Source organism: Delphinapterus leucas, chromosome 19 (assembly GCF_059928025.1).
Source record: "Delphinapterus leucas isolate spDelLeu-1000000601 "Yukka" chromosome 19, BTC_Dleu_Yukka2, whole genome shotgun sequence".
In the NCBI taxonomy this organism is placed as follows: Eukaryota; Metazoa; Chordata; class Mammalia; order Artiodactyla; family Monodontidae; genus Delphinapterus; species Delphinapterus leucas.
In genome coordinates this window covers 50676908-50704443 of record NC_143147.1, presented here as the reverse complement: position 1 = coordinate 50704443, position 27536 = coordinate 50676908, and the positions used below count along the sequence as shown (strand labels likewise).

Sequence of the window (27536 nt, the reverse complement as noted above, 5' to 3'; positions counted from 1 at the left end):
AGAAACAGGGTGAAAGACAAGTAATTTGCCTAAGATCATATAGCTACTAAGTAGCAGAACCCGAATCCAGGACTTCTAATTGTAAAGCTCATGAGCACTCCATCTTTTGGGAAAAAAAATCCCAGCCCAGAAAAAAAAGCCTATGAAATGCTATACTAATACGTTATTACCACTTTGAGGCAAGGGTGAATAAGCCCAAAGAAGCATCATGCCTGACGCTGAGTTGGCTGGCCAGTGAAGTCGTCTGTCCTTTCCCATGGCCCCTCCTGACTCACCTGTTGGACAGGTAGGGGGAAGGGGAGAGTAATCATTCTTACCTGCTCGGGGGTAGGGTGGGACAAGACACACCCCATCCCTTCCATTGGTTCTTTCCTTAGTCTTACTGACAGTTCCTTGCCCAATCAGGAGGAAGTAACCCTCAATCTGCCAATAGGTGCGGAGTTAGGATGGAACCTCAAGTTGGAAAAACGTCTCTAGGGCCGAGTGGCAGTCCCTGGGGCCAATGGCCAGCGGATAAACAGAGGCGGCGGTGAAAGGGGACTGGGCGCGAGGCTCCGCCTCTCCATAGGACAGTCAGGCCAGGCAGCCAGTAAGCCCACATCAGCGGGTGGGCGTCTCCCTCAGGGGCGGAGCTTCGAGGGGGCGAGAGGCGTGGCTTGGCTGTCAGGTCCTTTCGCCTTTTGTTCGGTTACTGAGTTGCTGCCTTGGCCAGAGTCCGGAGCAGCCACCGCCCGAGTGCGCTAAGCTCAGTTCGCAGCCCGCGCCGGCTCCCAGCCCGGCCCGACCCCTACCCAGCCCGGCCAGGCTCCAAACGCAGGTGCGGACGATCGGGGCAGGTAACGCTGAGGCGAGGGAAGCGGGGCGAGCGGACGAGAGGCCGATCCCCGCCGTCCCCGGGCAGGTGAGGGGGGGAGCCAGGGAGAGCCACCTTGCACGGGCGGCAGGGGGCGCGCTGGGGTCCTGGGCGCGGTGACTAAGTGGGCGCGAGGTTCGCGCGGAGCGCGACTGCGGGCTCCGAGAGCCTGTGTCTGAGAAAGGTGGGGAGGGATCAGGGCAGGTGCCTCCGGGTCGCGCCTCCCCCGGGACCCGCGGAGCTCGCTGGGCGCCGCGTCCCTGACTCTGGCCCTGCTTCTTGCGGGGGAGACTTTAACCTGCTCGGCCTGCGTCCCAGCGCTCACTCTGTAATCAGGAATTTACTGTTTGCGAAACTTGCTGCCGCTGGTCTCTTTGGGGCCACCGTCACCCCACCCCACGCGTTATCCTCGCTTTCCCTCCCTCTCTACTCCCCCAGGCCTGGGTGGGGCCCTATTGTCTACGCCCGGCTTGCCCAACTGTGAGGGCTGAGCGCACATTTTCCTAGAGACGCGGGCCCCACCTGCCGAGCAGGTGAGCACACGGAGTCCGGAGGCCCTGCCCTCCAGCTCTGCGAGCCTGGTCGGGACTGTACCTGCGGCGCCTCTCTCCGGTCCGTTCGGGTGGGTGCCGGGCTCTGGCTCCGCCAGCGGAGGCGGGATGGGATGGCAGGGGGATTGGTGCTGGGCCCGGCTCCGCGCCCAGCCGGTGTCTGGCACCCGAGGCTCAAGATAGGGGTCTGGGCGGAGGGGTCGTGCACGGGTGGAGAATTCACCGGCCCAGTTTCCAGTAGCTGCGGCTTCCAGAGTGTTGATATGGGAACAGGACTACCCTTCCTTTCTATCCTCTTCTTGGCGGAAAAATCACCCCGAACAAACTTTCCAGGAAGGAGTATTCACGGCGGCTTTCTCTGGGGGTTTTCCTGCCTCCTTGCCCGGGGCTTCCCGCAGGCTTTAGGGGTCCTTCTCGGAGCAAAGCCCCCTCCCCCAGCCGGCCAGGCTGAACCTGGGCAGTGCCTGCGCTGTGACCCCGTCCTCCCAGCCCCCACCTCCATCCTGTTTGCTGGGCCCCTTGGGGCCTGAGGGGGGGCCGGGGTGGGGGGGCCGGGCCAAAGGGGAAGCAGCTTCTTCCTTGTCTTCCTGTCTCCGGGGACCACCACACGCCCTCGCAGGAGGTCTGCCCTACAGGCTCTCTCCCGAGCTCTGCCCCCCTCCCCAGGAATGGGGGTGGGGCCGGGCCGGGCCAAACTGACTGAGGGTGGGGGGAGCGATTGTTCTGGTGTTTTTTTTCCCTCTATCCCATCCCCCACGTTATTTAGCTGCCTGGGGATTGAGTCCGAAGAGCGCGGAGCAATGGGGCTGGATTTCCATTTGATTTCTGGGTTTTGAAGGTGCATTCCTTCTGGAGGCTTTTGAAGTCCTTTTCCCACCCACCCCCTTTCCGGAGAGACTTCGATGGGGAAGGTGGGACTGGAGGAAGGCTTCAGTGGGGAAGGTTTCAGGCAGAGCTGCGTTAGCTGCTGCCCTCCCTACTCCCCCCCAACAATTTCCTGAGAGCCCCTTCCCTGGCCTCCTTGGGGAACAGAAAGGGGGGATGTAACAGCCAGGTTCTCCATTCCTGAGATGAAGGGAAGATTGGGGGGATCAGGGTTGCTTGCCCTGACTCACTTGGGAAGACCCTTACCACCCTACAACTCCACCGTGGGGGGTAGATGGGAGAGTGAGGGCGGAGGTCAGACCCACCCCATGGAGTGCCCTGGGTCAGGGGGAGCCTGGGTCAGGGGGAGTCCCGTACCTCTTCTGCTCCAGTGGGTGTCACAAGGGCAAGGAGTCTGGGCAAAATAACCTGTTTTCCCTCTTCTCTGTGCCAAAGTGGAGGAGGGGAAGGCATTGTTAATTACACTGGTTAAATGATTAGGTTAGCTAATCTGGTTCCTGGCTTCAGATGAAAAGATAATACTGAGGAAGTATTGTTAGGAGGTGCAAACTGGCTACTTACTGGACTGGAGGGAGAGGGGAAAAAAAGGTAGGATCCAAGTGGTCATTTCTTGCTAGATCAAGCCTCAGCTTGGGTGACATGAGCCCTCTCCATGCCTCCACCCGGTCCCACCCCACCCCAGTTACAACCCCATTTCCTCTGGAATCTCTGTTTGGGCTGCCAGGGATGAGGCTTTGAGAGTGCATTGCATGGGAAGGAAGGGGTACTGACTGGGCAGGTACAGGTGACGGGGGTCTCTCCCTGGCCTGGGAGGGCTTGTGGAAAAGAGCCACCTTAGAGTGAGATGGGGCAGTTGACTTCTCTACAGAAGGGCTATTATTTGGACAGATGTTATAGTGGGGCAGTTCTGAGCATAGGGGTTTAGGCTTGGACTGAGCTAGGTTTGATTCCCAGCTCTGTCGCTCGTTACCTGCGTGGCCTTGGTCAAGTCACTTCACCTCTCTGAGCTTCAGTGACCTCCTGGGCAAAATGGAAATAATAGTACCAACTACCGAATAAGTACTTGATAAATGGTCACTTAAAAGGTAAGGGGCTACTCACAGATTCCAAGCACTTTCATTAACTGTTCTCAATCTTTCTGACCATCCCTCTAGGCAAGTATCATTACTCCATTCTACAGGTGAGGAAGGGGAGTTAAGTAACTTGCCCAAGTTTGCACAGTGAGACCCAAGCAGGGCCAAGGCTGGCATTTGGGTCCTTTGGCGCCAAGCCCAGGGCCCATCTTGCTGTATCACCCCACCATGGCTCTGGGAAGAATTTTTCTGCCATCCCTTTTTTGAGAGTCTCTGCTTAGGAGTTTGGGGAGAAGAGAATTCCAAAGGGTCCAGGGTGGTGTGTGTGGTTGGTGAAGGCGGGGGCAGGTTTGCCAGGTAGGGGTGACTCACGTCCCAGCCTCCTGCCCTCTGAAACCCCTGACCCTCCCGTGGGTTGGTTTTTGGTTCCTGGTGGAGGGGGCTATCTCCCCAAGGCCAGGGGCTGTGGCGGATGTGTGGAGGAGGTTTCGGCAGGGAGAGGAGGGCAGGGGTCAAAGCTGCTGCCGCCTCCTGGCTTGAGCTGGGCCGAGCCATGGACTGTTCTGGACTTCTCCCTGTATAGGAAGTGGGAGTTGTCTGCTTTGCTGGGGGCTGGAGCTGGGCCAGGATAAAGGGGGGGCCTGTCCCCTGGGGAGTGGAGAGAAACGAGAGTCAGATTTAGGACCAGACCAGTGTCCTGCTGGACTCTACCAGTCAGCACTGCCAGGCTGGTCTTGGGCGGGGAGCTGGCTGTCCTCTGGAGCTGGGAGCCCTGGGGGCTGGGAGTAGGCTTTCTGCTGCCGAGGAGGCCTTTCTGGTGATAGGGGTGGGGTCAGCAGGGCCTGGGTCCTGGAGGGAGCGGCTGGTGTCACTGTCCTCAGACCTGCTGGCGCGTCTGCCTACTGGGCACCTGACACCGGAACGGGCCTGGGAAATGGGGCCTCTATCTGTGTCAGTACAGCCTGGGTACTGAGCCTATCGACACGGGGCTTCCAGATCCCTTGAGGTCAGGAGGGGACCCTAGGCATGGGGAGTTACTGATCCTGGAGAAGAGAAGGCTGAGGGGACTTGATGTGACAAAGAAAGAAAGAGAATGAACTCAGTCCCGGGTGATTGCTGTGAAAAGGGTGACAGGCTTGCAGTTTTCCAACAGCCCTGAGGACACAAGAGCGATTGGGACTCTTATGAAAGGAATGGAGGCTAGACAGGAGGAAGGACTTCCTGCCTGTTAGAGATGAGATCTTGAGTTGATGAGTAAGAGGGAGATTCTGGTGGAGGCTCAGGATTGACTCTTCTCGGAAGAGGATGAAGCAGGGTTCCATCCGTGTGAGCTGGGGGAGAGCCAGGCTGCCCCAGGAGAGAGGGCAGGTAGGAATCACTACCCTTTGGGGCGAGTCTGAGGTCTTTTGGGGTCCCTGGGGAAACTCTTAGTCTTGTGTCTTTTGGGAGGAGAGACCTGGCCATGTGAGAGGCAGGTAGCCATGAGCCGCTGGCCCAGTGACCCCTATGAAGAGAAGCAGCAGTGTGACTGGGGCAGGTCATCAGGGTTTGTGTCTCTGCAAGCGACACCTTGAGGCCTGCCTCCTGGGACGTGGTTGAATCTGGGGGAGGTCTGGGGGGCGTGGACTGTCCTGATTTCCAGCAGCTTCCTTGGCTAGGCTGAAGAGAAAGCTCACCGACCACTCCCCCTTTGCTCAGCCTCCTGGCCCCTCAGGCTTTGGGGGCCCTCAGGGCAGGAAGCTCAGCTTTCTGTGACCTGCAGAGCGTGGGCTACAGGTCGACTGTCTTTCCTCCCTGTGGGGACAGAGGATTCTTGTCTCTGGTGAGTGGCAGGGACAGGGGAGAATTGGGATGGGGCTGGGCAATCAATACACTGCTTATTTTGGGGTGAGTGGAGGTTGCACTCACTACCCGGCCCCCCTCCCACTTGATTGGAAAAGTAATATCTGGTCATTTTACAAAACAGTTGGAAAGTTTAGGGAAGTTTCCAAGAGAAGAAAAAAAGTCACCCGTAATCCTGTTGAGGCATCTAACCATGAACATTTCTTTCCCTTCTCTTTTCTTAGCATCCTCCTATTATCTCAGCCTCGCTCTTGGATGATCTTATGCTCTGTATACGATAACAAATTTTAACCAAATCTTTATCTGAACCCTAGTTTTCTCCAGCAAATGCTGAACAGGGAAGTAAGGGTTGGGTCTTCCCTGCTTTTCCAGGAGAGGGCCAGGCAGCGATCCTTGCAGAATGAAACCCTGGGGAATCACACCCTGAGGAGTGGACATGAGCTGGGGATGGACTCCCCAAGCCCCCCTGGGTGGGGGTGGTCAGGTGGGGACACCAGGCACTTGGGTATTGAGATACGTCACCGACCCAAGTGAGTCCTTAGCTGTTGTTTCCTGAGGCTGGTAAAGTGTTTTTCCATTCCCAGGAGTCCCGGTTTAGGGTCATCTGCTGGTTTGGGATTTTTGCCCACCCAGGGTCCCCAGCAGGGAATGGCGCTCCAGCTGGAGCCCTCTCCAGGGGAGCCCGGAGTTTCCCAGGGTCCAGCCACCTGGCTAGGCATTTCCCTCTCCTCCAAGTCCCCTTCATTTTCCCACCCTGGTTTGTTTGCTTTGGGCAGGAGCCCAGAAGGAAGAAAATAAACAGCAGCTGGGTTGGCCTGACCTGAACCTCCACCCGCAGCCAGTGCTGGGCCACAGCTCAGGCTGTCCTCCAGCCTGGAAGTGAGGGGTTTCCTCCGGAAGCTCAGGATGGGCTTCTGTATCTTCTCCTGTCCCCAGGACCCTGGCCACACATGGTACCCGCTTCAGTCCCTGCCCGTTTGGAATGACCAGTCTGATGGGGGAGACCACAGTCTCTGCCAAGGAACATCTAGTGTGCGGGTGGTGGACATTTCTCCTGGAGCTACCTGTCTGAGGGGAGAGGCCTAGATGGGAAGCCCCAGCCTGATGGGGGAGACAGGGCTCTCAAGGGATGCAGTCCTGTCTGTCTCTGTACTTTTCTAGAGTCTGTTTCCGTCTGTGCTTGGGACCGCTCGCCAGATCTCTTCTGGAGCCAGAGACAGAGTGGGGAAGGGTGATGGCTGGCGACACTGCGGAGCCCAGCCTCTCCCCTGGGGCTGCTATGTGGGGAATGTCCAGGCCTGACTGGCCTGCAGGCCCCCAGCTGCAGAAGGCGGCACGTGTGACCGGGGAGAGGGGCAGCGCCATGTCTCCACCCGGCCTCCCCTCCCAGGACCTGGACATAACTCATCCTCCCCGGCAACACCTCCCCCGACCCCAGGGGCTCTGGCCTAGGGCCGGGAGGCAGCTCCCCTCCTAGCCTTCATCTGAGGGGTCAGGGAAAGGAAGCCTGGGTCTTGCCCTGAGTACTGGGTCCCACAAAGCAGGCTGGCTACCGGCTACCTTGCCAGGCCCATCTCTGCTGGCTCCCTCCTCTGCCATGTCTGTGCTTCCCTAGTAGAAGGACGCTTGCCTGGGCCTTTCCTACCAACAGAGGCCTTGCACAGTCATGGCTGTGTACCATCCACACAACACACAGCCGTCTGAAGAAAGGAGTGTCTTGATTGTCTCTACTTTACAGAGGGGGAATGAGGCTTCAGGAAGTTGCGTGATTTGCCCAAGGGCACGCGGCCAGTGAGTGCGGGGGGGCTGGATGGAGCCTTCCCCTGACCCCCATGCCCTCCCGCCCTGCCCATGGCCCCCTTCGTCTGTCATTTTCTGAGCCCGTGACCCGTGTCTGCACAGGGTGCTGGCCTCTGGCCCAAGGAACTTCTGGGGGGCCCTGACTGCTCTAATGCAATGTTTCTGAGCCAGGTCCCAGCTCACCTCTCAGGCAGCCCATTTCCTGTCCTGGTCTCCCCGTGTCTTATTGACACTTGGCGTCCTGCAGCCCAGCCCAGCCCGTCACTGCGGCAGGTACTGGCAGGGGGAAGAAGCCTGATGCAGCTCTGGTGGGGGTTCTTTTTATTTATTTTTAATTTTTTTTTGGCCGTGATGCATGGCATGCAGGATCTTCGTTCCCCGGCCGGGGATCGAACCCGTGCCCCCTACAGTGGAAGCACGGAGTCCTAACCACTGGACTGCCTGGGAATTCCTGGGAGTTCTTTTTAATGTCAGAGCTGGGCCACACTCTGCCAGGACAGTCTTCGATTTAGGGTGCCTGCTGCCAGCCCCCTGGGTCGGCCACGCGGAGGAGGAAGCAGGAGCGACAGGCAGGATAGGCCCCAAAGCAGCCCCCTTGCTTGCAGATTCCTGGCCAGTGTGGACCAGTGGGGGAAGGGTCCTTCGCACACCCCCTTCAGGGCCCCTGTCTTCTCTCTTCCTGTCCCTTGTGAGGTCCCCCACCCCACCCAGTGATCTCTGAGCTGGCTTCTTCCTCCTGCAATAGAGACTGCTTGCTAAACAAAGTGCCCCCATTCAACTCAGGGCCCCGCCCTGTGTCTGGCTCTGCCCGGCTCCCGCCAGGGTGCAGGGGCAGGGCCCGCGTCTGTCTCACCTCCTTCCACCCTGGCTCTGTCCAGGGGCATTGTGGCGGGTCTCACTCCAGGTCCAGGGCGGGTCTCACTCCAGGTCCAGGGCGGAGAGGGACAAGACCAAACCGGGTGCGGCCTCCTCCACCCTGGGAGCTGCAAAAACAGCGCTTTTGTTTCTTGTGAAAGAATTCCCCTGGGGCTTCCCTGGTGGCGCAGTGGTTAGGAATCCGCCTGCTGGTGCAGGGGACACAGGTTCGAGCCCTGGTCCGGGAAGATCCCACACGCTATGGAGCAACTAAGCCCATGTGCCACAACTACTGAAGCCTGTGTGCCTAGAGCCCGTGCTCTGCAACAAAGAGTAGCCCCCGTTGGCCGCAACTAGAGAAAGCCCGTGTGCGTCAACGAAGACCCAACACAGCCAAAAATAAATGAATAAATACATTAAAAAAGAAAAAAAGAATTCCCCTGGTTCTCCTGAGGAGTAGGTGGGGAGAAAGGTGGGGCTGCTTGACAGCCCTGCCTGAGGTCTGACTTATTTATATCTTTCCTGTGGCGGGAGTGGCTTCCCATCAGCATCCTTTCTTCAAGAAGAGTTCTGGTTCATGTCCTTTCTGGACTGCTTTCCACCTCTGACCCTGCCCACCCTCAGCCTTTTCTGGTCTGTCATGGGAATTCTGGCTCTTTATTCCTAGAATCTTAGATATCAACTTTCCTCTGAGATCACCTGGGCTACCCTTTCTGAAGATGAAGCACAGAGAGGGAAAGCTGTTGCCCAAGGACACACAGCAAGTTTGCAGCAGAGGTGGGACTAGAACCTGGGACTCCTGATTGCCAAGCAGCAGGTGCTCGGCTCCACCTGTGCCCCTCCTGCCCCCTGCCCCTCACTGTCTTCTGCAGCATTCTCTCCCTGGTGGGCTGGAGGCTGGCTGGCAGTGAGGCAGATCTGGATTTGAGCAGAGCGCCACTGTTTTTCAGCCTGGAGCTTGTTTCCTCACCTAGAAACTGGGAATAATAAAATGCCGGCCGGGGTTGCTTCTAGGGAAGCATGAGATTCATTTGCTAGTTAAGGCTCCCCCCCACCGCCTCCCCTCCGCCATGGATCCTTTGACCTCTGAGGGCTCTGTCGCACCCTGGGCAGCTGTCCAGCCCTCAACTTCTTTTGGCTCCAGGCCTGGGCTGGCAGGGGTTGGTGAGGGGCCTGCTGAGGAAATGCCCCTCCTATGGCCAGCCTTGACCTCGGTGGTCCCTTTGGATATGGGGCTGGTGAGGGGATTGTCCCTGAGGTTCCGGCCAAGGCCCGTATCCCTCTCACTTGGCTCAGAAGCATCAGGGTAGGCGGTGGTCTCTACTGGGGAGCAGCTTTTTCTGGCTCGGGTGGCGTGTTTTTACTGATAGGGCTGGAGATGTCCAGTTTGTCCTAAGCGAATCTGACTGAGGCTCGGCGTCCAGATGTCGGCTCAGCCCTCTGCCCGGCAAAGTGGCCTTTACAGGGTTAATGCAACTGTATTTACTGATGCAGTTTCATCTTCCTTCTCCAGTGCTTGGATGTCCAAGGCCTCCTGCCTGAATTTTCTCCCTGGGGCTTCTGCGACAGGCTTTCTCCTCCCAAACTCTCCTGTATTCTCTGTGTCCAGGGAAGGCAGGAGTGCCGGGCAGTGTGTGGTTAGGGTGGGGGTGGGGGGGAAGGGCTTCCCCTGAAATAGCCACACTTGGCCGGTGCCTGGAAAGCAGCTGGGCACGTCTGGAGGCACCGAGCCCGCTTCTGTTTATCAGCCTGAAACTGAGTCACTCGGGGTGATGGGAGGAGAGGAAGGAGTCTGCGGGGAGCTGGTCTGGCTCCTGCCTCTGCCGGTTCCAGGTGTGCTCACAGGCAGGCGAGGAGCTGGGGTCGCCATAAAAGGCAGGGTGGCATGAAGGATCTTTGTCATCCTCCCGGAGGGTGGCACTGGGGCCGTCCCAGAAGACATATCCTTGGTGATCTTTGTTCCCGGGGTGGGACCAGGCTCACCAGCCACTCCAGCCTCGTCCTTAACTGGTCTCCCAACACAATGGGACAGTGGGTTTGAGGTGCTGGGTACTGCTGCCCAGCCTCACGGGTGGACCAGCCTGGGGTCTGCTTGCCATCTGAGGCCACACTGGGTGTGCACAGGCCACAGACTCGGGTGTCACTCACACTTGGGCCTGGGCCTGGCTCTGTCATTTCTCTGCTATGCCTCCTCAGTGGGTGGAGCCTCAGTTTCCCCATCTGTAAATGCGGGAGCAGAGCATGTGCTTCGAAACCCACTTGTGAGGGTGGTGACCTTTTAAAATTTATTTATTTTATTTGTTTTTTAAATTTTTGGCTATGTTGGGCCTTCGTTGCTGCGCGCAGGCTTTCTCTAGTTACGGTGAGGGGGGGCTACTCTTTGTTGTGGTGCGCGGGCTTCTCATTGCAGTGGCTTCTCTTGTTGCGGAGCACGGGCCCTAGGTGCGCGGGCTTCAGTAGTTGCGGCACGCGGGCTCAGTAGCTGTGGCTTGGGGGCTTTGGAGCGCAGGCTCAGTAGTTGTGGCGCATGGCCCTTGTTGCTCCGCGGCATGTGGGATCTTCCTGGACCAGGGCTCGAACCCGTGGCCCCTGCATGGGCAGGCAGATTCTTAACCACTGCGCCACCAGGGAAGCCTTCTTGAAGGACACCAGGAAGGCCCTCACTGGGGCACAGCCTCCCTTGCCCGTCCTCCCAGCTGCTGGACTCTGGAGGTCAGCACCGAGACAGGAGCTGGACAGACCAAGTGGGAGTCACCACCTCCCTGGTAGAGTCAGGCCCAGCTATTCATGAGCCTCAAGTGGCCCCAAGTCTCTGAATAGTAGTGACCACCCCAAGGTCTCCCCCACCCCGAGGGAGAAGCAATACTGATATCTGGCCATGGTCACCAACATTGAACACCTACTGTGTGCCAGGCACTAGGCTGGGTCCTTTACGAATCTGGTCCTCACAACAGCCTACGAGGGAGGTGGTGCTACCCCATTTTACAGATGAGGACTGAGGTTCAGCAGAGCGGTGAGTTGCCCAGTAGTATGTGGCTGAGATTTGAACTGGTTGGTGGGATTCAGAATTCTGGGAAAGGCTTCTAGAAGCTGGAGTGCTGGAGAGATGGGGTCCTTAGGGCCTGAGCCTCTGGGGTCACTCGTGATCCTGCCCCATCTGCAGGAAAGTGAGATCTTGGAGTCTCTGAGGCTTCCCAGAGAAACCTGTCTGGCTGCTTCCCTGCCCCACCCGGTTTCCTGCCCAGTGCCTGGGGTGTAGCTGCCTCACCTCTACAGTGCTTCCCAGGGGGCCCCAGGGGATGGGGGTAGGTCTGCGGGACCCTAGAAGCTGTTGAAGGTCCTGAATGCCTTCTCCTGTTCTGGGGGTTTGGGGCTCGGACAACAAGGTGAGTGAGCTGAGGGCTGGGTTGGGGCATCTGGCCCTTTATGCCCCTCCCGCCATTGGGTTCACCCCACCCTGGGCTGGAGGTCAGAGATGCAAGCCCAGGACTCACAGACAGGTGTCCCATCCTGGCAGTCCCCCCCTGGGCTTGGTCTCTCCTGTCTCCCACCCTCCTCCACAGCCTGCTGACGGCCTTGCAGCTGTGGTGCGGGTTAGGGGTGATGGGCAGGGCCTGGGGAGAGGCTGAAGTGTGGGTACTGGGCCTGTTGATGGGATGCCCCACTGCGGCCAGCTAATTTCCTGCCCCTCCTTTGTGTCCCCAGCAGCCACCATGGACGTGATGAACCTGATCGAACAACCCATCAAGGTGACCGAGTGGCAACAGACGTACACCTACGACTCGGGCATCCACTCGGGGGTCAATACCTGCGTGCCCTCGGTCAGCAGCAAAGGCGTCACGGAGGATGACGAGGCCTGTGAGCGCCAGTACATGCTGAAGAAGACCACCACCTACACCCAGGCGGTGCCCCAGAGCCAAGGTCAGGATCCCTGGGGACTCTTCCATGGGAATATTCCAGCCGAAAACCAGGCTGGGCACTGGAGGGAGGTCAGGGTCAGAGGAGGCAGACTTTAGGGGGCTCCCGGTCTGAGGAGGGAGGCACAGCTACGGTTGTTTTTTTTTTTTTTTTTTAAATATATAAATTTATTTATCTATTTAATTTTGGCTGCATTGGGTCTTCGTTGCTGCACACGGGCTTTCTCTAGTTGCGGTGCACGGGCTTCTCATTGCGGTGGCTTCTCTTGTTGCGGAGCACGGGCTCTAGGCATGCAGACTTCAGTAGTTGTGGCACGTGGGCTCAGTAGTTGTGGCACGTGGGCTTTAGAGCACAGGCTCAGCAGTTGTGGCGCATGGGCTTAGTTGCTCCGACGCATGTGGGATCTTCCCAGACTAAGGCTTGAACCCGTGTTCCCTGCACTGGCAGGTGGAGTCTCAACCACTGTGCCACTAGGGAAGCCCCACAGCTCCTGTTCTTAGACTTACCAGTCTGAGGGAGGAGGCACAGCGACTTCAGAGCGCCCCCATCTGGGAGGGAGGCAGATTCCTCTTCCATGAACCTCTGGTGCGGAGCGGAAGCACAGACCCTGCCCACCAGTCTGAAGGAAGAGGCACAGACTGCCTTCCGTGAACTTACAGTGTGATGAGGTGGCATCACTGCTGCCTTCAGGGGATTCAGGGACTGTGCGGAAGACACAGTCCTCTTGCTCCAGGAGCCTCAAATATGCCGGGGAGGCAGAGCCCGGTTCTGGGGCTTAGTCAGGGGTGGGGATCCCCGCCAGCCCAGGGTGCCCTGCCTCTCTGGGGGAGAGGAGTATCCAGTCCTGTCTGTAGTCCACAGATGCCTCCAGGGCCCTGAGTGTTGCAGCCCAGAGAGCTATGGGAGCTGGGGAGGGTGCTGGGTAGGCTTTGGCGGCCTGGGCCACGGCAGAGCTCAGCCTCTGCACCCTGGGGAGCTCCTTCCACACAGCAGGCAGAGGCCTCTCAGCTTGGCAGGGCCAGGCATTGTGTTGGTAGCTCAAGTACAGCATCCGGGTGGGAAAGTCATGTGGATGGTCTCTCCTTCCCGACTGATTGGAGGGTGGAACCTCTGCCTCCCTCTCTTCGGGGCTTTGGGACACTTGCCAGGGCAGGGCTGCCTGGGAAGCCGGGGCATCTGTTTGTGGGACTCCCAGCCCCGCCAGGGGGTGGAGCCTGGACTCTGAGCTGAGAGCCCCCCTCTTGCTTGCTGAAACCCACAGTCTGGACTTTCCCTCTGATCTGCTCTATTCTACTGGGTGGCCCTCTGGGCCTCTATTTGCCTGCCCATATAATGGGAGAGTTGTCTCCTTTGGGGAGGATGAGGGTATAATTAGAACCGTGAGATTTCAGGGTTGAAAATAGACCGAGGTTGTCTCATCCTACCCCTACCTGGTGGTTAAAGGGAGGGGCATAGAGTCGGGGTTGGATCCTGGAGTCAGGCTGTCTGAGTTCAGATCCCAGCTTGGGTTCTTATAACCGCTCTGTGTCTCAGTTTTCCCATCTATAAAGTGGAGATAATAATAGTCCTCACGTTCTAGGATTGTTGTAAGATTAAATGAGAAAAGTATAAAGAAAGCACTTAATTCACTGCTAAGCACATAATAAGTACAGGCACACCTCGTTTTATTGCACTTCACTTTATTACACTTCGCAGATACTGCGTTTTTTACAAATTGAAGTTTTGTGGTAACTCTGCATGGAGCAAGTCAATCGGTGTCATTTCTGCAACAGCGTTTGCTCACTTCATGTCTCTGTGTCACATTTTAGTAATTCTTGCAATATTTCAAACATTTTCATGACTACTCTGTTTGTCATAGTGATGTATGATCGGTGATCTTTGATATTACTACTATGACTTGCTGAGGACTCCTGACGGTTAGCAGTTTTGGGCTGTATTTTAAAATTGGGATATGTACATTTTTTAGACATAATGCTGTTGCACACTTAATACACTACATACAGTGTAAACATAACTTTTATACGCACTGGGAAACCAAAAAATTCATGACTCACTTTATTGCAATATTCACTTCATTGCAGTGGTCTGGAAATGAAACCGCAGTATCTCCAAGGTGTGCCTGTACTCAAAAGATGTTAGCTATTCCTTTCAATAATAATAATCTCTGAACTTTTTTTAGCAATATGTGCCAGGCACATGCATCCTTTCTTTTTTTTAATTAATTAATTTATTTATTTTTGGCTGTGTTGGGTCTTCGTTTCTGTGCGAGGGCTTCCTCTAGTTGCAGCGAGCAGGGGCCATTCTTCATCACGGTGCACGGACCTCTCACTGTTGCAGAGCACAAGCTCCAGACGCGCAGGGTCAGTAGTTGTGGCTCACGGGCGCAGTTGCTCCGTGGCATGTGGGATCTTCCCAGACAGGGGCTCGAACCCGTGTCTCCTGCATTGGCAGGCAGATTCTCAACCACTGCGCCACCAGGGAAGCCCCCATCCTTTCTATTTTTTTTTTTTTTTTGCCGTACGCGGGCCTCTCACTGTTGCGGCCTCTCCCGCTGCGGAGCACAGGCTCCGGACACGCAGGCTCAGCGGCCATGGCCCACAGGCCCAGCCGCTCCGCGGCATGTGGGATCCTCCCGGACCGGGGCACGAACCCGTGTCCCCTGCATCGGCAGGCGGACTCTCAACCACTGTGCCACCAGGGAAGCACCCCTCCGCCCCATCCTTTCTTTTAAGAACAATTCACAACTTCTTTTTTAAAGATTTATTTATTATTTTATTTATTTTTAGCTGCCGTCGGGTCTTAGTTGTGGCACGTGGGCTCTCCATTGTGGTGTACAGCCTTCTCTCTAGTTGTGGCATGTGGATTTTCTGTTTTCTAGTTGTGGTGCGCAGGCTTCAGGACGTGTGGGCATTGTAGTGGCACGTGGGTTCCAGAGCGCTAGGGCTCTATGGTTTGTGGCACGTGGGCTCTAGTTGAGGTGCGTGAGCTCAGTAGTTGTGGCACGTGAGCTTCGTTGCCCCGCGGCATGTGAGATCTTAGTTCCCTGACCGGGGATCAAACCCGCATCCCCTGCATTGTAAGGAGGATTCTTTACCATTGGACCACCAGGCAGGTCCCAATTCACAACGATTATCTCATTTAATTCTTGTAAGAATTCCCTGCGACGGACAGAACAGGTGGTGCCCCATTTTACAGATGATTTAACTGAGGCGATGATGCCCTCCTCAAGGTCACTGGTTAAAGGTAGAGCTATGAGTGGTGGTCTGGGAGGCGGTCCAGAGGACCCAGATGAGATGCCTGCTCCCCAGTGTCCCCCTGCCTGCATCCTGCAGCTCAGTCCCTGCCTTTTGGCCCCCAGGTGACCTGGATTACCAGATGTCCACGACAGGCAGAGCCAAGCGGGTGCGGGAGGCCATATGTCCTGGTGTGACGAGAGAGGACAGCTCCCTGCTGGCCACCCAGGTGGAGGGACAGGCCACCAACCTGCAGCGGCTGGCCGAGCCATCCCAGCTCCTGAAGTCGGCCATCGTGCATCTCATCAACTACCAGGACGACGCCGAGCTGGCCACCCGGGCCCTTCCTGAGCTCACCAAACTGCTCAACGATGAGGACCCGGTCTGTGAGGGGTCTGGCTGGGGTGGAGGCGGGGCAGGGAAGGGAGAGGTCAGGTGTCTGCAGGAGAGGGACCTACCTGGGGTGGAGGGAGGTCATTGACCCAAAGCCCCATCAGTGGGAAGAGTCTGACCCGGGTCTGTCTGAGCTTTGTGGAGGGGTCTCCTGGCCCTTCCTTCTCACAGTGGCAACCAACCTGGCCCATCTGCTCAGATCCTCCTATCCTCCCCCTCCCCCCAGGTGGTGGTGACCAAGGCGGCCATGATCGTGAACCAGCTGTCGAAGAAGGAGGCGTCTCGGCGGGCGCTGATGGGCTCGCCCCAGCTGGTAGCAGCCGTCGTGCGCGCCATGCAGAACACCAGCGACCTGGACACAGCCCGCTGTACCACCAGCATCCTTCACAACCTCTCCCACCACCGTGAGGGGCTGCTTTCCATCTTCAAGTCGGGTGGCATCCCTGCCCTGGTCCGCATGCTCAGGTACCGACCCCTACCCACTGGGGGAGCCTGGGGCTTCCCCTCTCTTGGACTCCCCAACCTGCCCACGTCCCTGGGCTTCCATACATTTATTGAGCACCTACTATGTGCCAGGTGCAGAACCACACCCAGTCTTGGTGCTCAGCTGCTCACAGCCTAGCAGGGGAGACAGGCATGTAACTCGCAGGTTAGTTATCAGGATACAGTATAGATGAGAGCAAAGGTGTGTCCAAGATTGGTCAGCGGAGCTCCAAGAAGCTGTTCACTCTAATGGCAGGGGGTTGACGGATGAGTGGAGTTTGGCTGGTGTAGATGAAGGGAAGAGTATTACAGGCAGAGGGAACAGCATGTGCGAAGTCCTTTGCCACCTTTACCTTTCCCAGCCTTGCAGTGTTGATTGGCCTTTTTCCTTACATCGTATTAGGCTGCGAGTTACCTAAGGGTGGAGACACTGATCTTATTCCCCTGAGTCCCTTGCAGGGCCTCTCTAGTACGAGGCCTTCCACATGGCAGTTACTCAGTAGGGACAGGTGTCGAGGGGACCAACCGTGCGTTTAGCACCCAGCCGGGAGCACAAAGCAGGAGGAGTCCTCGTCCCAGTGGAGAGAGGAGAGGTGCTGTGTGCTTTGTGCATAAAAATGGGGCTGGGGGGGGTCTTCCCTGGTGGCGCAGTGGTTGGGAGTCCGCCTGCCGATGCAGGGGACATGGGTTCGTGCCCCGGTCCGGGCAGATCCCACATGCCGCGGAGTGGCTGGGCCCGTGAGCCATGGCCGCTGAGCCTGCGTGTCCGGAGCCTGTGCTCCGCAATGGGAGAGGCCACAACAGTGAGAGGCCCGCGTACCGCAAAAAACAAAAAAGTGGGGCTGGGGGACTCCCCTGGCGGTCCAGTGGTTAAGACTCCGCGCTTCCACTGCAGGGGGTGTGGGTTTGATCCCTGGTCAGGGAACTAAGATCCTGCATGCTGCACCATGTGGCCCAAAAAAAAAAAGTGGGGCTGGACTCAAGGGACACCATTGGGGTGTCAGTACTGGGAGGTGGCCCACATTTACCTGGGACCTGACTCACGTGGACCCCCTGCCCCTCTCCCAGCTCCCCCGTGGAGTCGGTCCTTTTCTACGCCATCACCACGCTACACAACCTGCTGCTCTACCAGGAGGGCGCCAAGATGGCGGTGCGCCTGGCAGACGGGCTCCAGAAGGTCGTGCCTCTGCTCAACAAGAACAACCCCAAGTTCCTGGCCATCACCACCGACTGCCTGCAGCTCCTGGCCTACGGCAACCAGGAGAGCAAGGTGGGCCGCGCCCCGCCCCCAACCAAGACCTGCAGCCCCTGTGGCATCACCCTCCGTCCAGCGGCAGCCTCAGGACACTGCCTTCTTACCCTATTTAGGTTAAACATACATGTGTATACAGATGTACATGTTTCACCATATTACTGGATACTTTGAGGACAAGGGAAAGAAAACATTCATTATCCTCGTACAACCATGTGCTTCTCCAGTGCTTTCCTGTGGGCATATTTGTACACAGTTGTACTTATAGCAATTTACAACTTTGCATCTGTTTTCTGCATGATATTAAATTTTTTTTTTTTTTGGCTAGACTGTCCTCAAAACCACCCTCTATAACAGCAAATAGCACCTCCTCCTTAAGTGGAGGCCCCAGACTTTATTCTGAGGGAGGGCATCTAGGTTGCTCCCGATTTTCCACCTTGATGAACGAACGATGCTGTAATGAACATATTCAAGTACACAGCCTTTCCCAGAGAGTAGGAAAAGTTTTTCATCAGTGGGGCTGAGGATTTTTAATATCTCTAAGCTTTTACTCAGAGTTTCAGGTACTTTCCAAAAGGATTGCATTATTTGCAATGCCATCAGTGGCAATGTATGTTAGTAGCTTCACCTCATCCTTTCCAGCACTGTGTATTACCTTTTTTTGTAACGTTTTGGCTTATTTAATAGTCACAAAAGCTATTCAGGTTTTAGATGAAGCACAGTTGTAACAGCTCTGTCACCCCCCCTGCCTTCTTTGTTCCCTGTCATAGTCCCTATCTGCCTCACGCTCATTTCCCCCCTCCCTCCACAGCTCATCATCCTGGCCAACGGAGGACCCCAGGCTCTCGTGCACATCATGCGCAACTACAGTTACGAGAAGCTGCTCTGGACCACCAGCCGTGTGCTCAAGGTGCTGTCCGTGTGTCCCAGCAATAAGCCCGCTATCGTGGAGGCTGGTGAGTACTGTGGCCGGTGACGGTGGCCCATGTGGCCGGGCAGGTGGGGGTGGGGGCTCTGACCAGTGACCAGGCTCAGTCAGCGGTGCTCCCCTGTGGCTGATGTGCCCCCATCTCCCACCCCAGGTGGGATGCAGGCCCTGGGCAAACACCTGACGAGCAACAGCCCCCGCCTCGTGCAGAACTGCCTCTGGACCCTGCGCAACCTCTCGGACGTGGCCACCAAGCAGGTGAGGGAGGTCGTGGAGCCTGGGTCTGCCTCTTCAGCCACCTCGTCCTTCCATCTTACCGTGTCCAACCTCCTGTCTGGGAGTCTGACCCTAGGAGCTGGGGGAGGCCTGAGGCCTCTGTATCTTGCTCCACTGTGGCTGGGGATGGAAGTGCCCTGTAACCCCTCATCCCTTTAGGCTCAAGGCTCTAATCCCTGTTAGGGATTCAGAAAGGGGACTAGATGAAGGAGGCTGATGTTTCTTGGCTGGCGTTCAGCTGGTGTCAGAGGAGCAGTTCTGACCTAGACCCTGGGCGGGGGCGGCAGTAGTATGCAGGAGACGGCTTGGGGGTCGCCGGTGCCTAAAAACAGCTTAAGGAAGAATGCAGTTTCAGGACAAGTCTTCTGGTCCCTCCTTCCAACCTGACTGTCACTGCTAAGAATTGCATCGATTGGCTGCTTGTTGAGCACCTGCCACGTGCTGGGCTCCACTAGGCACCGGGGACATTGGCTCCTTTACCCCTTTCAGTACTGGGAGGTAGAGTGTGGGGCCTAGATGAAGAAACAGAGGCTCAGGTGGTCCAGATACACAGTGGAATATTACTCAGCCATTAAAAAGAATGAAATAATGCCATTGGCGGCAACACAAATGGACCTGGAGATTATCACACTAAGTGAACTAAGTCATTCAGAGAAAGACAAATACCACACGATATCGCTTATATGCGGAAGCTAAAGACAATGATACAAATGAACTTACTTATAAAACAGAAACAGACTCACAGACTTAAAGAACAAATTTATGGTTACCGGGGGGAAGGGACAAACTGGGAATTTGGTATTAACATGTACACACTGCTATATTTAAAATAGATAATCAGCAGGGCCTACTGTGTAGCACAGGGAACTCTACTCAGTATTCTGTAATAACCTAAATGGGAAAAGAATCTGAAAAAGACTAGATACATGTATATGTATAACTGATTTTGCTGTACACCTGAAACTAACACAACACTGTAAATCAACTATACTCCAATATTAAATAAAAAATTTAAAGAAAAAGAAAGTTTTCACAGAAAAATAGAGAAAAAAAAAAGAAACAGAGGCTCAGGGAGTTAAGGAATGGCCCTTGGTCACAGCTAGCAGACAGCAGAGCTGGGATTTGAACTCAGGACTGTCTGTCCCCAGATCCTGGGGTCTTCCTGTTCCATCACAGGGCCCACATGGCTCCCCTTGGGAGAATGAGGCTCCTGAGTTAGGGATGTTTCCTGAAAGCAGATTTGGCCTGGGGACCACTGAATGGGCAGCAGCTAAGGCCCAGAGAGGGGAGAAGTGTGTAAAAAGTGGGTCAGCTGGGCCATGGAAGCGTGGACCTCCTCAACAATTTCTTTCTGGCCTAGGGGCCTCCCTCGGCCTGAGTAGAGCTCTGTTGGGTCTGAGGACAGGAGCGGGTGGAAGGAAAGAGCGTGGAGCTTACAGACAGGCCTGAGTTCAGATCCGGCTCACTAGCTGTGGGTCTATGGGCAAGGCCCTCAACCTCTCTGGGCCTCAGCTGCCCCACGACTACCTTCTCACGGGTGTTGGCAGGATCACGGGGATGAACACGCACAGGCAGGGCCCATCGAGTATGAGCTGAGTGGGCTGGAGACCTCTGTAGGCCATCTGTTCTCCCGGGTACACTTGGGAAGACCCTGCGTTTGGGAACCTCCCTCACTCTGCCTCCCCCGACCCCAGGAGGGCCTGGAGAGTGTGTTGAAGATTCTGGTGAACCAGCTGAGCGTGGACGACGTCAATGTCCTCACCTGTGCCACGGGCACTCTGTCCAACCTGACCTGCAACAACAGCAAGAACAAGATGCTGGTGACGCAGAACAGCGGCGTGGAGGCGCTCATCCATGCCATCCTGTGTGCCGGTGACAAGGATGACATCACAGAGCCCGCCATCTGTGCCCTGCGCCACCTCACCAGCCGCCACCCCGAGGCCGAGATGGCTCAGAACTCCGTGCGCCTCAACTACGGCATCCCGGCCATCGTCAAGCTGCTCAACCAGCCCAACCAGTGGCCGCTGGTCAAGGTACCGCCCACTGCATGGTGGGGTCCAGCGAGGGGAGGAGCTCTGAAGACAAGATTAGGCGCTGTATGGGTTCAGGCAAAGCTGCGGTAACAAAGAGGCCTAAAATACAGTGGCTCCGATAAGACAGAAGTTTACTCCTCTCTCATGTTCCAGTTTAGACCTCCACAGTGGCTCTGCTCCTGAGACCCAGACTCCTTCTATCTCGTAGCTCAGCCATCTCCTAGAATAGAGCTTCAAAGTTTAACATGCACAGGAACACCCTGGGCAGCCTCATTCAACTGCAGGCTCTGATTCGGTGGGCCTGGGGTGGGCCTGAGAGTCTGCATTTCTAACAAGCCCCCAGGTGATATTGGTGGTCCATGGAGCACATTCCTTATGCCAGGGGGTCTGGTCATGAGGGTGGGTTGTCCTCACACGAACAGTTGGACTATATCATCCCCATAGGTGCCTTTTAGCCCTGGAGAAGTAGGGAGGGCTAGCAGCGACCAGAAAGTGGGACACATCACTTCAGCCCATACTCTGGAACTTGGTCATTTGGCCACATCTGGATGCAAGGATGTTAGCACTGTGTTATGTGTCCTGCTCAAACTCAGGAGGGTTGCGAAAAAGACAAAGGGTAGAGAGGATTCTGGGGACACTTGGTGTCTGCTACTGGGAGCCAGGGTGGAGCCTTCTTCTCAGGAGGCTGCCTGGGTAGAGGAGAGATGTGTATCAGTTCCCTGTCACAGGCAGGGGAGGTGAGGGTGAGCCCGGGCAGAGCTACCGGTGTGTGTGACACCTGGTGCCAGAGAGTGAGGGAAGCTGCCGTAGACTGGGGTCTTGTCAAAGGGCGCGGGAGCCAGCTGGCAGGGGTCCTATTGCCTACATTTTCAACAGTAGAACAGTCCAGATAAGAATGACTCTTAAGTGATTATATATATTGTATTTTAAAGAAAGGGCAGCACGCGGTCCCTCCCCTCCTTGGTCTTGGTCTGCAGCACAAGCTCGAGGTGGGCGGAGGGTTTGCACCCTGACCCAGCAGCTAAGTTGACAAGTGACCTTGGCAGGTCATCCACCCTGTCCTCATCTCCCCCATGATTTTCATCCCTGCTGTCCTGGTTTCTTGTTTTGAGGATCAAGTAAGATGATAAATTGCTCCCCAAGGAGCCCTGGGAGGCCAGAATGGCTCCTGGGAGTTGGAGGACCCTGGGGCAGAGACCTCTTCCCAGAGCCGCCTGCTGGGGATTAATTACAGTGTGAGCGTCACCAAAGCAGGAGGCTTCGGGGTCACCCCTAGTGAGGACCCCCTCTCCCTGATAATCAGGGTTTGGGAACTATCAGAAAAGCAAGACTATGTTGTCTGTGAGTGGGAGGTAAGAGAGAGGGGACAGGGGGCAGTGTCAGGGCCTGGGGGCTGATGGAATATTCTGGAATGGGGTATCATTTTAGCAGGGGCTCTAAGAGTTAGACATGAGGACCCACAGATTGTAGGGAATAAGGGGCATGGGCTGGGGGTGATCTCATTCTCTGGAGATCTTCCAGCATGTCTGTGGCTGGCCTGGGCGACAGAAGAGATGAGAGGGGAAGGAGGAGATGATGCTGGAGAAGTGATGCCCAGGAAATGCCCTTGATGAGTGTCCCTTTTCTTGCCAGGCAACCATCGGCCTGATCAGGAATCTGGCCCTGTGCCCAGCCAACCATGCCCCACTGCAGGAGGCAGCGGTCATTCCCCGCCTCGTCCAGCTGCTGGTCAAAGCCCACCAGGATGCCCAGCGCCACATGGCTGCAGGCACACAGCAGCCCTACACAGTAAGTGAGCTGCAGGGGCCTGTGACCCTCTACCCGGGGAGTCAGAGTGTCCTCTGTGTGAACGTGTGCGCATGCGAGTGTGTAAATAGGGAGGCGAGTTGCAATTGATGCCAACTCCAAGGACCAGTGAGGTTTGCCAGCGTCCTGGGGGTGTGTGACCACTCCCAAGGGCTACCTGTTGCTATGCCCCAACGGCTCCTCTTGTACAGGACGGCGTGAGGATGGAGGAGATCGTGGAAGGCTGCACCGGAGCCCTGCACATCCTCGCCCGGGATCCCATGAACCGCATGGAGGTCTTCCGACTCAACACTATCCCCCTGTTTGTGCAGGTGAGTCTGGGGCAGGTGGGCAGGAGAGGTTCCCCCAACCCCTGCTTCTGCCCACTGCTGAAAGGGGAAGGTTGCCAGCCACGGGTTTGAGGGGGTCTGGGCCAGGCATCAAGAGGTCTTTGGAGGAGTTTGGAGAGAAGTGGCCGCACCAGGAGTGACCACTTAGCAAACGCCAGCAAATGAAAATAAAAACTATGTTTTAATGTCCGAAAAAACCTAAAAGCATTGAAAAGTAAACAGCAAACTGAGAAAATATTTGCAAGCATCACAACAGATAAGAGTTTAATATCTTTCATATAAAAAGAGCTCGTTAATACTAGACCCCAGTGCTAGACCCCAGTAGTTATATAAGAAGAGGCACATGCAATTCCCAGGTGGCTCATAAACAAACAATGCTCGGGACTTCCCTGGTGGTCCAATGGCTAAGACTCCGCACTCCAAATGCAGGGGGCCCGGATTCAATCCCACATGCCGCACCTAAGAGTTCACATGCCACAACTAAAGACCCCGCGTACCACAACTAAGACCCGGCGCAGCCAAATAAATAAAGAAATATTAAAAAAACCAAAAAACGAAAAGCAATGCTCAACCCCAGGAGTTTAAAGAAATGAAGCTTACCCTGCAGTGAGAGCCCATTTTCCACTATCAAATTGGCAAAGAAAAAAATGAGAGTGCTTGGGCTTCCCTGGTGGCGCAGTGGTTGAGAGTCCGCCTGCCGATGCAGGGGTCATGGGTTCGTGCCCCGGTCCGGGAAGATCCCACATGCCGCGGAGCGGCTGGGCCCGTGAGCCATGGCCGCTGAGCCTGCGCGTCCAGAGCCTGTGCTCCGCAACGGGAGAGGCCACAACAGTGAGAGGGCCCGCGTACCGCAAAAAAAAAAAAAAAAAAAAAAGGGAGTGCTTTGTGCTGATGAAGATGTGATAAAATGGGCAGTCTTAGACCCCGCTGGTGGGAAGATAAGGTGGTAAAACCTTTCCAGAAAGCAGTTTTGAAATATGTATGACAGCCAAGCAGTATAGGTCTGGGACTCTGTCTTTATGAAATAGCATAATGTAATTGAAAACATGGCATAGATGTATGCACAGAGCTGACAATTGCAATGTTACTACTAATAATTGAAAAGTAACTGACTGTCCAGTGATAAGAGAATGGTTAAAAAAGGAATGGTCCATTATATCATGTGGTCATAGACAATGGTGTCGAAGAAGAACTTTTAGTTTTTGAAATTTCTTTCCTTTAATTATTAATGTTCAGAGTAAGGAATTGGTGCCGGTAGCTACCTCCCCTTGCGATTGATGCGGTTTTTTACTTTTTGTTGTTGTTTTGCTTTGTAGCATTCTCTTTCTCTCTCTCTCTCTTTGTTTTTTAAATTTAATTTAATTTTTTATACAGCAGGTTCTTTTTTTAAAAATTAATTTATGTATTATTTTCGGCTGAGTTGGGTCTTTGTTGCCGCGCGCAGGCTCTCTCTAGTTGCGGCGAGCAGGGGCTGCTCTTCGTTGCGGTGCGCCTGCTTCTCATTGCAGTGGCTTCTCTTGTTGCGGAGCATGGGCTCTAGGTGCGTGGGCTTCAGTAGTTGTGGCTCGTGGGCTCTAGAGCGCAGGCTCAGTAGTTCCGGCACACGGGCTTAGTTGCTCCGCGGCATGTAGGATCTTCCCGGCCCAGGACTCGAACCCGTGTCCCCTGCATTGACAGGCGGATTCTTAACTACTGGCACCGCCAGGGAAACCCCTATACAGCAGGTTCTTATTAGTTATCTACTTTATACACATCAGTGTATACATGTCAATCCCAATCTCCCAGTTCATCCCACCACCCCCACCCCCACTCCCCCTGCTTTCCCCCCTTGGTGTCCTTACTTTTGTTCTCTATATCTGTGTCTCTATTTCTGCCTTGCAAACTGATTCATCTGTACCATTTTTCTAGATTCCACACATATTAACAGTTAATGTACGGTATTTGTTTTTCTCTTTCTGACCTACTTCACTCTGTATGATAGTCTCTAGGTCCATCCACGCCTCTGTCTCCTTCTCTCTTGAGTATCAATGTCCTTCTCTCTTGAGTATCAATATGTGCGCATAGATTTTTTTTTTCGGCTGCTCTGTGCTGCTTCTGATTTGTTCCCTGACCTGGGATTGAACTCACGCCCTCGGTAGTGAAAGTGCAGAGTCCTTACCACTGGGCCGCCGGGGAATTCCCATGAACTCATAGATTTTTAAAGAAAAGTTATTGAATAATGTGGGAAAATGCTTTATGCTACAATGTTTGATAAAAAAACCGGAATCAAATATATGTATATGACTATGATAAAAATCCAATGGAAAGAAGCTGTGTCTGGGTGGGGGATTGTGTCCAGTGTGCTTTTCCATTTCTTTTTACTTTTCTTAGACTTTTCATGCTTTCTACTATGGGCTTGGGTTAAATCCAAAAAAGGGAGGCAGAGATGGGCAGGGCGGTGAGGTGCCTCATGCCCGCCTGCCTCACGCCCACCCCACGCCCCCTCCCCCCCAGCTCCTGCACTCCTCAGTGGAGAACATCCAGCGTGTGGCCGCCGGGGTGCTGTGCGAGCTGGCCCAGGACAGGGAGGCGGCCGACGCCATTGATGCTGAGGGGGCCTCAGCCCCACTCATGGAGCTACTGCACTCCCACAATGAGGGCACCGGTGAGGGGCTGGGCTGGGGGCGAGGGGTCGAGGGGGGAAGCTGGGCCTTGTTCCTCCGGCCTGGGTGGAGGCAGGCACCTGACTTGGCCCGTCCTTTTCTCTGCTCAGCCACCTACGCTGCTGCTGTCTTGTTCCGCATCTCCGAGGACAAGAACCCAGATTACCGAAAGCGTGTGTCTGTGGAGCTCACCAACTCCCTCTTCAAGCACGACCCTGCGGCCTGGGAGGCTGTGAGTATCCCGGGCTGGGCTGCAGTGTCAGGTCGTGCACTGCACAAGGATTGCACTTTTAGGGGGGCCTCTACCATCCTGTCCACTTCATAGGTTTTTATTTTATAATTCGATCATTTATGACAATCCCCAGCAGATGGAAGTAGTAGGTTGAACCATCTACTGTTTTTGACCTACAGAATGGCAATTTTATTTTGTCCAAACTAATATGAAGTGTTGGGGCAGGGGTGCCTTTCTCTAACTTGTACAAAGGTGCTGTATAGGCTGGAGGCTGCCCTGATCCTGGGTGGGGCAGCTCCTGGCACCCATTCTCTAGTCCTCTCCCCTCCACTCCCCTCCCCACTCTAGTTCTGAGGGTGCCTCCAAGCATGAATGGTGGGACCCTCCACCCTGGGGAGGTGCCTGAGGAGAGGAGTTCATCAGAGCTCTGTGTAACCCTATCTCATCCTCTGTTCCTTCAAGGGGTCTTTGCCCCCAGCCTGGAGCCTACATTTTCCACCCTTCCCCTCCCACAATGTTTCTCTTTGTCTCCATCCTCAGGCCCAGAGCATGATCCCCATTAATGAATCCTACGCAGATGGTAAGTGTGTGCAGAGCCCAGGGCAGAGGGGGTGCTTGTGTGGGTGTGAGCAAGGGGGCAACTTTGTGACCCCAGGGCCAAAGGACCAGTGACGGCCACTGTCGTGTCCACATGCACTGCTGTCCGGGTCCCTGATGTGAGAGTCTGGGGAAGGGGGTGGACCCACTGGGGGCGGGCAGAGGTAGAAAGTGTGTGGCTGAGGGCCGTCCAGACCCCCCCGCAGGGTAACCTGAGACCCTGGACGGAGCTCCCTTCTCCTCCCCAGACATGGATGCCACCTACCGCCCCATGTACTCGAGTGACGTGCCCCTGGACCCCCTGGAGATGCACATGGACATGGATGGGGACTATCCCATTGACACCTACAGCGACGGCCTCAGGCCCCCCTACCCCACTGCGGACCGCATGCTGGCCTAGCTGCCTGGACCCTAGTATGGCGACCCCTCCCCGCCCTGCTGTGCAGCTCTCCCTTCCCGCTATGGGCTGCTGAGGCTCGGGCTTTCCCTTCCCTTCAGAACCTCCTTCTCATGGAGGCCCTCTCAGGTTTCCCCTGAAACCGTGGCTCCTTTCTGGGGGGAACAAGTGTGGGGTCTCTTGGTGCTGAGCTCCCCCAGGGAAGGTGTGCCTCGCCTGCCTCATTCTGTTATCTTCGCTTGAGGCGAGGAGTCCTGCCCCTTCTACCATGGTGGCCGGGTTATGCACGAACTCCTACGGGCCACAGGGCTGGCCTGACCCCTCTGTGTCTGCCCCTCCCTCCAGGTGCGGTTCCCCATCTGAGAGGCTCTCCTCACAGGCGTTGGGGCGAGATAGCCAAGTGCCTGAGCCTGGGCAGGAGGGCTGCAACTTCCTGCTGAACCCTGCGCCTTCAGAGGTCCTCTGTAGGGTCTTTCTCGGGATGGCGATCTGCTCTTGCTTTTCTGTTCTGGGCTGTGGGTCCAGGGCCCGACACCCCCTCCCACCCCCGAGGCCCTGGCGCTAAAGCTTTAGACTTGAGGCCCCCACTCTGTCCCCCCTCCTCCTGGGCTGCCCGTCTCCATAGGGCTGTGGCTCCTTCTCCGGCTGGCTCCGATTTGGTCACTGAACTCCACCAACTGTCCTGAGCCCCGGGGGTCTCCAGGCCCCAGGTTCAAGGCCCAAAGGCCCAGAATCCAAAGCTTATGAAAAGTTCAGGGATCCTCTGACCAGGAGGATGGCGCGGAGATGTGGAGAGTGCCTCCCTGCTCCAGGACATGGCCTGCTCCCTCCCCAGGACGCGCAGTTGGCTTTGGCCCCTCCCAGGGTTAGCAGCTTCCTTGCACCTGTCCCGCCCATACAACTGCCCTAGCTGACCCCCTGAGAAGTGCTCTTGGCTGACCCCTCTGGTGTGCGGTGAGGGGCTTTCTCTTCCCCTTCCTGTTTCAGACTCCCCCCACCACCTCCTGCACACGGGTGTGGGGGGCTGGGGAAGGTCCCAGTAGAAAATTTTATTATTATCGCTTTATGTTTTTGGTTATTGGTTTTTTTGTATAGACCAAAGCAAAGAAAATAAAACTAAGGCACAGATCTGGTGGAGGCTGTTTGGGGGAGAGGGGT

At 55.7% G+C, this 27536-nt stretch overlaps 1 protein-coding gene across 10 annotated transcripts; it reads left to right on the top strand.

The window, feature by feature from the left end:
* The first annotated feature begins 704 nt into the window (after positions 1 to 704).
* JUP (junction plakoglobin) lies at positions 705 to 27506 on the top strand. 10 transcript variants are annotated; one of them, XM_089901260.1, is made up of 15 exons: positions 10811 to 10872; positions 11565 to 11780; positions 15136 to 15392; positions 15630 to 15868; positions 16955 to 17156; positions 17950 to 18094; positions 18221 to 18324; positions 20037 to 20375; positions 22008 to 22163; positions 22373 to 22492; positions 25004 to 25154; positions 25263 to 25384; positions 25925 to 25964; positions 26230 to 26395; positions 26724 to 27506. In XM_089901260.1, the coding sequence occupies exons 1-14, from the start codon at positions 10848 to 10850 to the stop codon at positions 26379 to 26381; spliced, it is 2268 nt and encodes a 755-aa protein (XP_089757386.1). In that variant the 5' UTR covers positions 10811 to 10847; the 3' UTR covers positions 26382 to 26395; positions 26724 to 27506. The 10 variants fall into 10 exon arrangements, with proteins under 10 accessions (XP_022413768.1, XP_030618055.1, XP_022413773.1 ...); XM_022558060.3 differs by lacking the exon at positions 10811 to 10872 and adding an exon at positions 705 to 817 and having other exon boundaries at positions 26230 to 27506; XM_030762195.2 differs by lacking the exon at positions 10811 to 10872 and adding an exon at positions 715 to 836 and having other exon boundaries at positions 11568 to 11780; positions 26230 to 27506.
* The last annotated feature ends 30 nt before the right edge of the window (positions 27507 to 27536 follow it).

Coding starts and splice junctions, on each gene's coding strand:
- JUP (XM_089901261.1), top strand. CDS start 10,848: ATGAGGACTGAGGTTCAGCAGAGCG. Junction 18,325..20,036: donor CGGACGTGGCCACCAAGCAG/GTGAGGGAGGTC, acceptor CCCCGACCCCAG/GAGGGCCTGGAGAGTGTGTT. Junction 20,376..22,007: donor ACCAGTGGCCGCTGGTCAAG/GTACCGCCCACT, acceptor TTTTCTTGCCAG/GCAACCATCGGCCTGATCAG.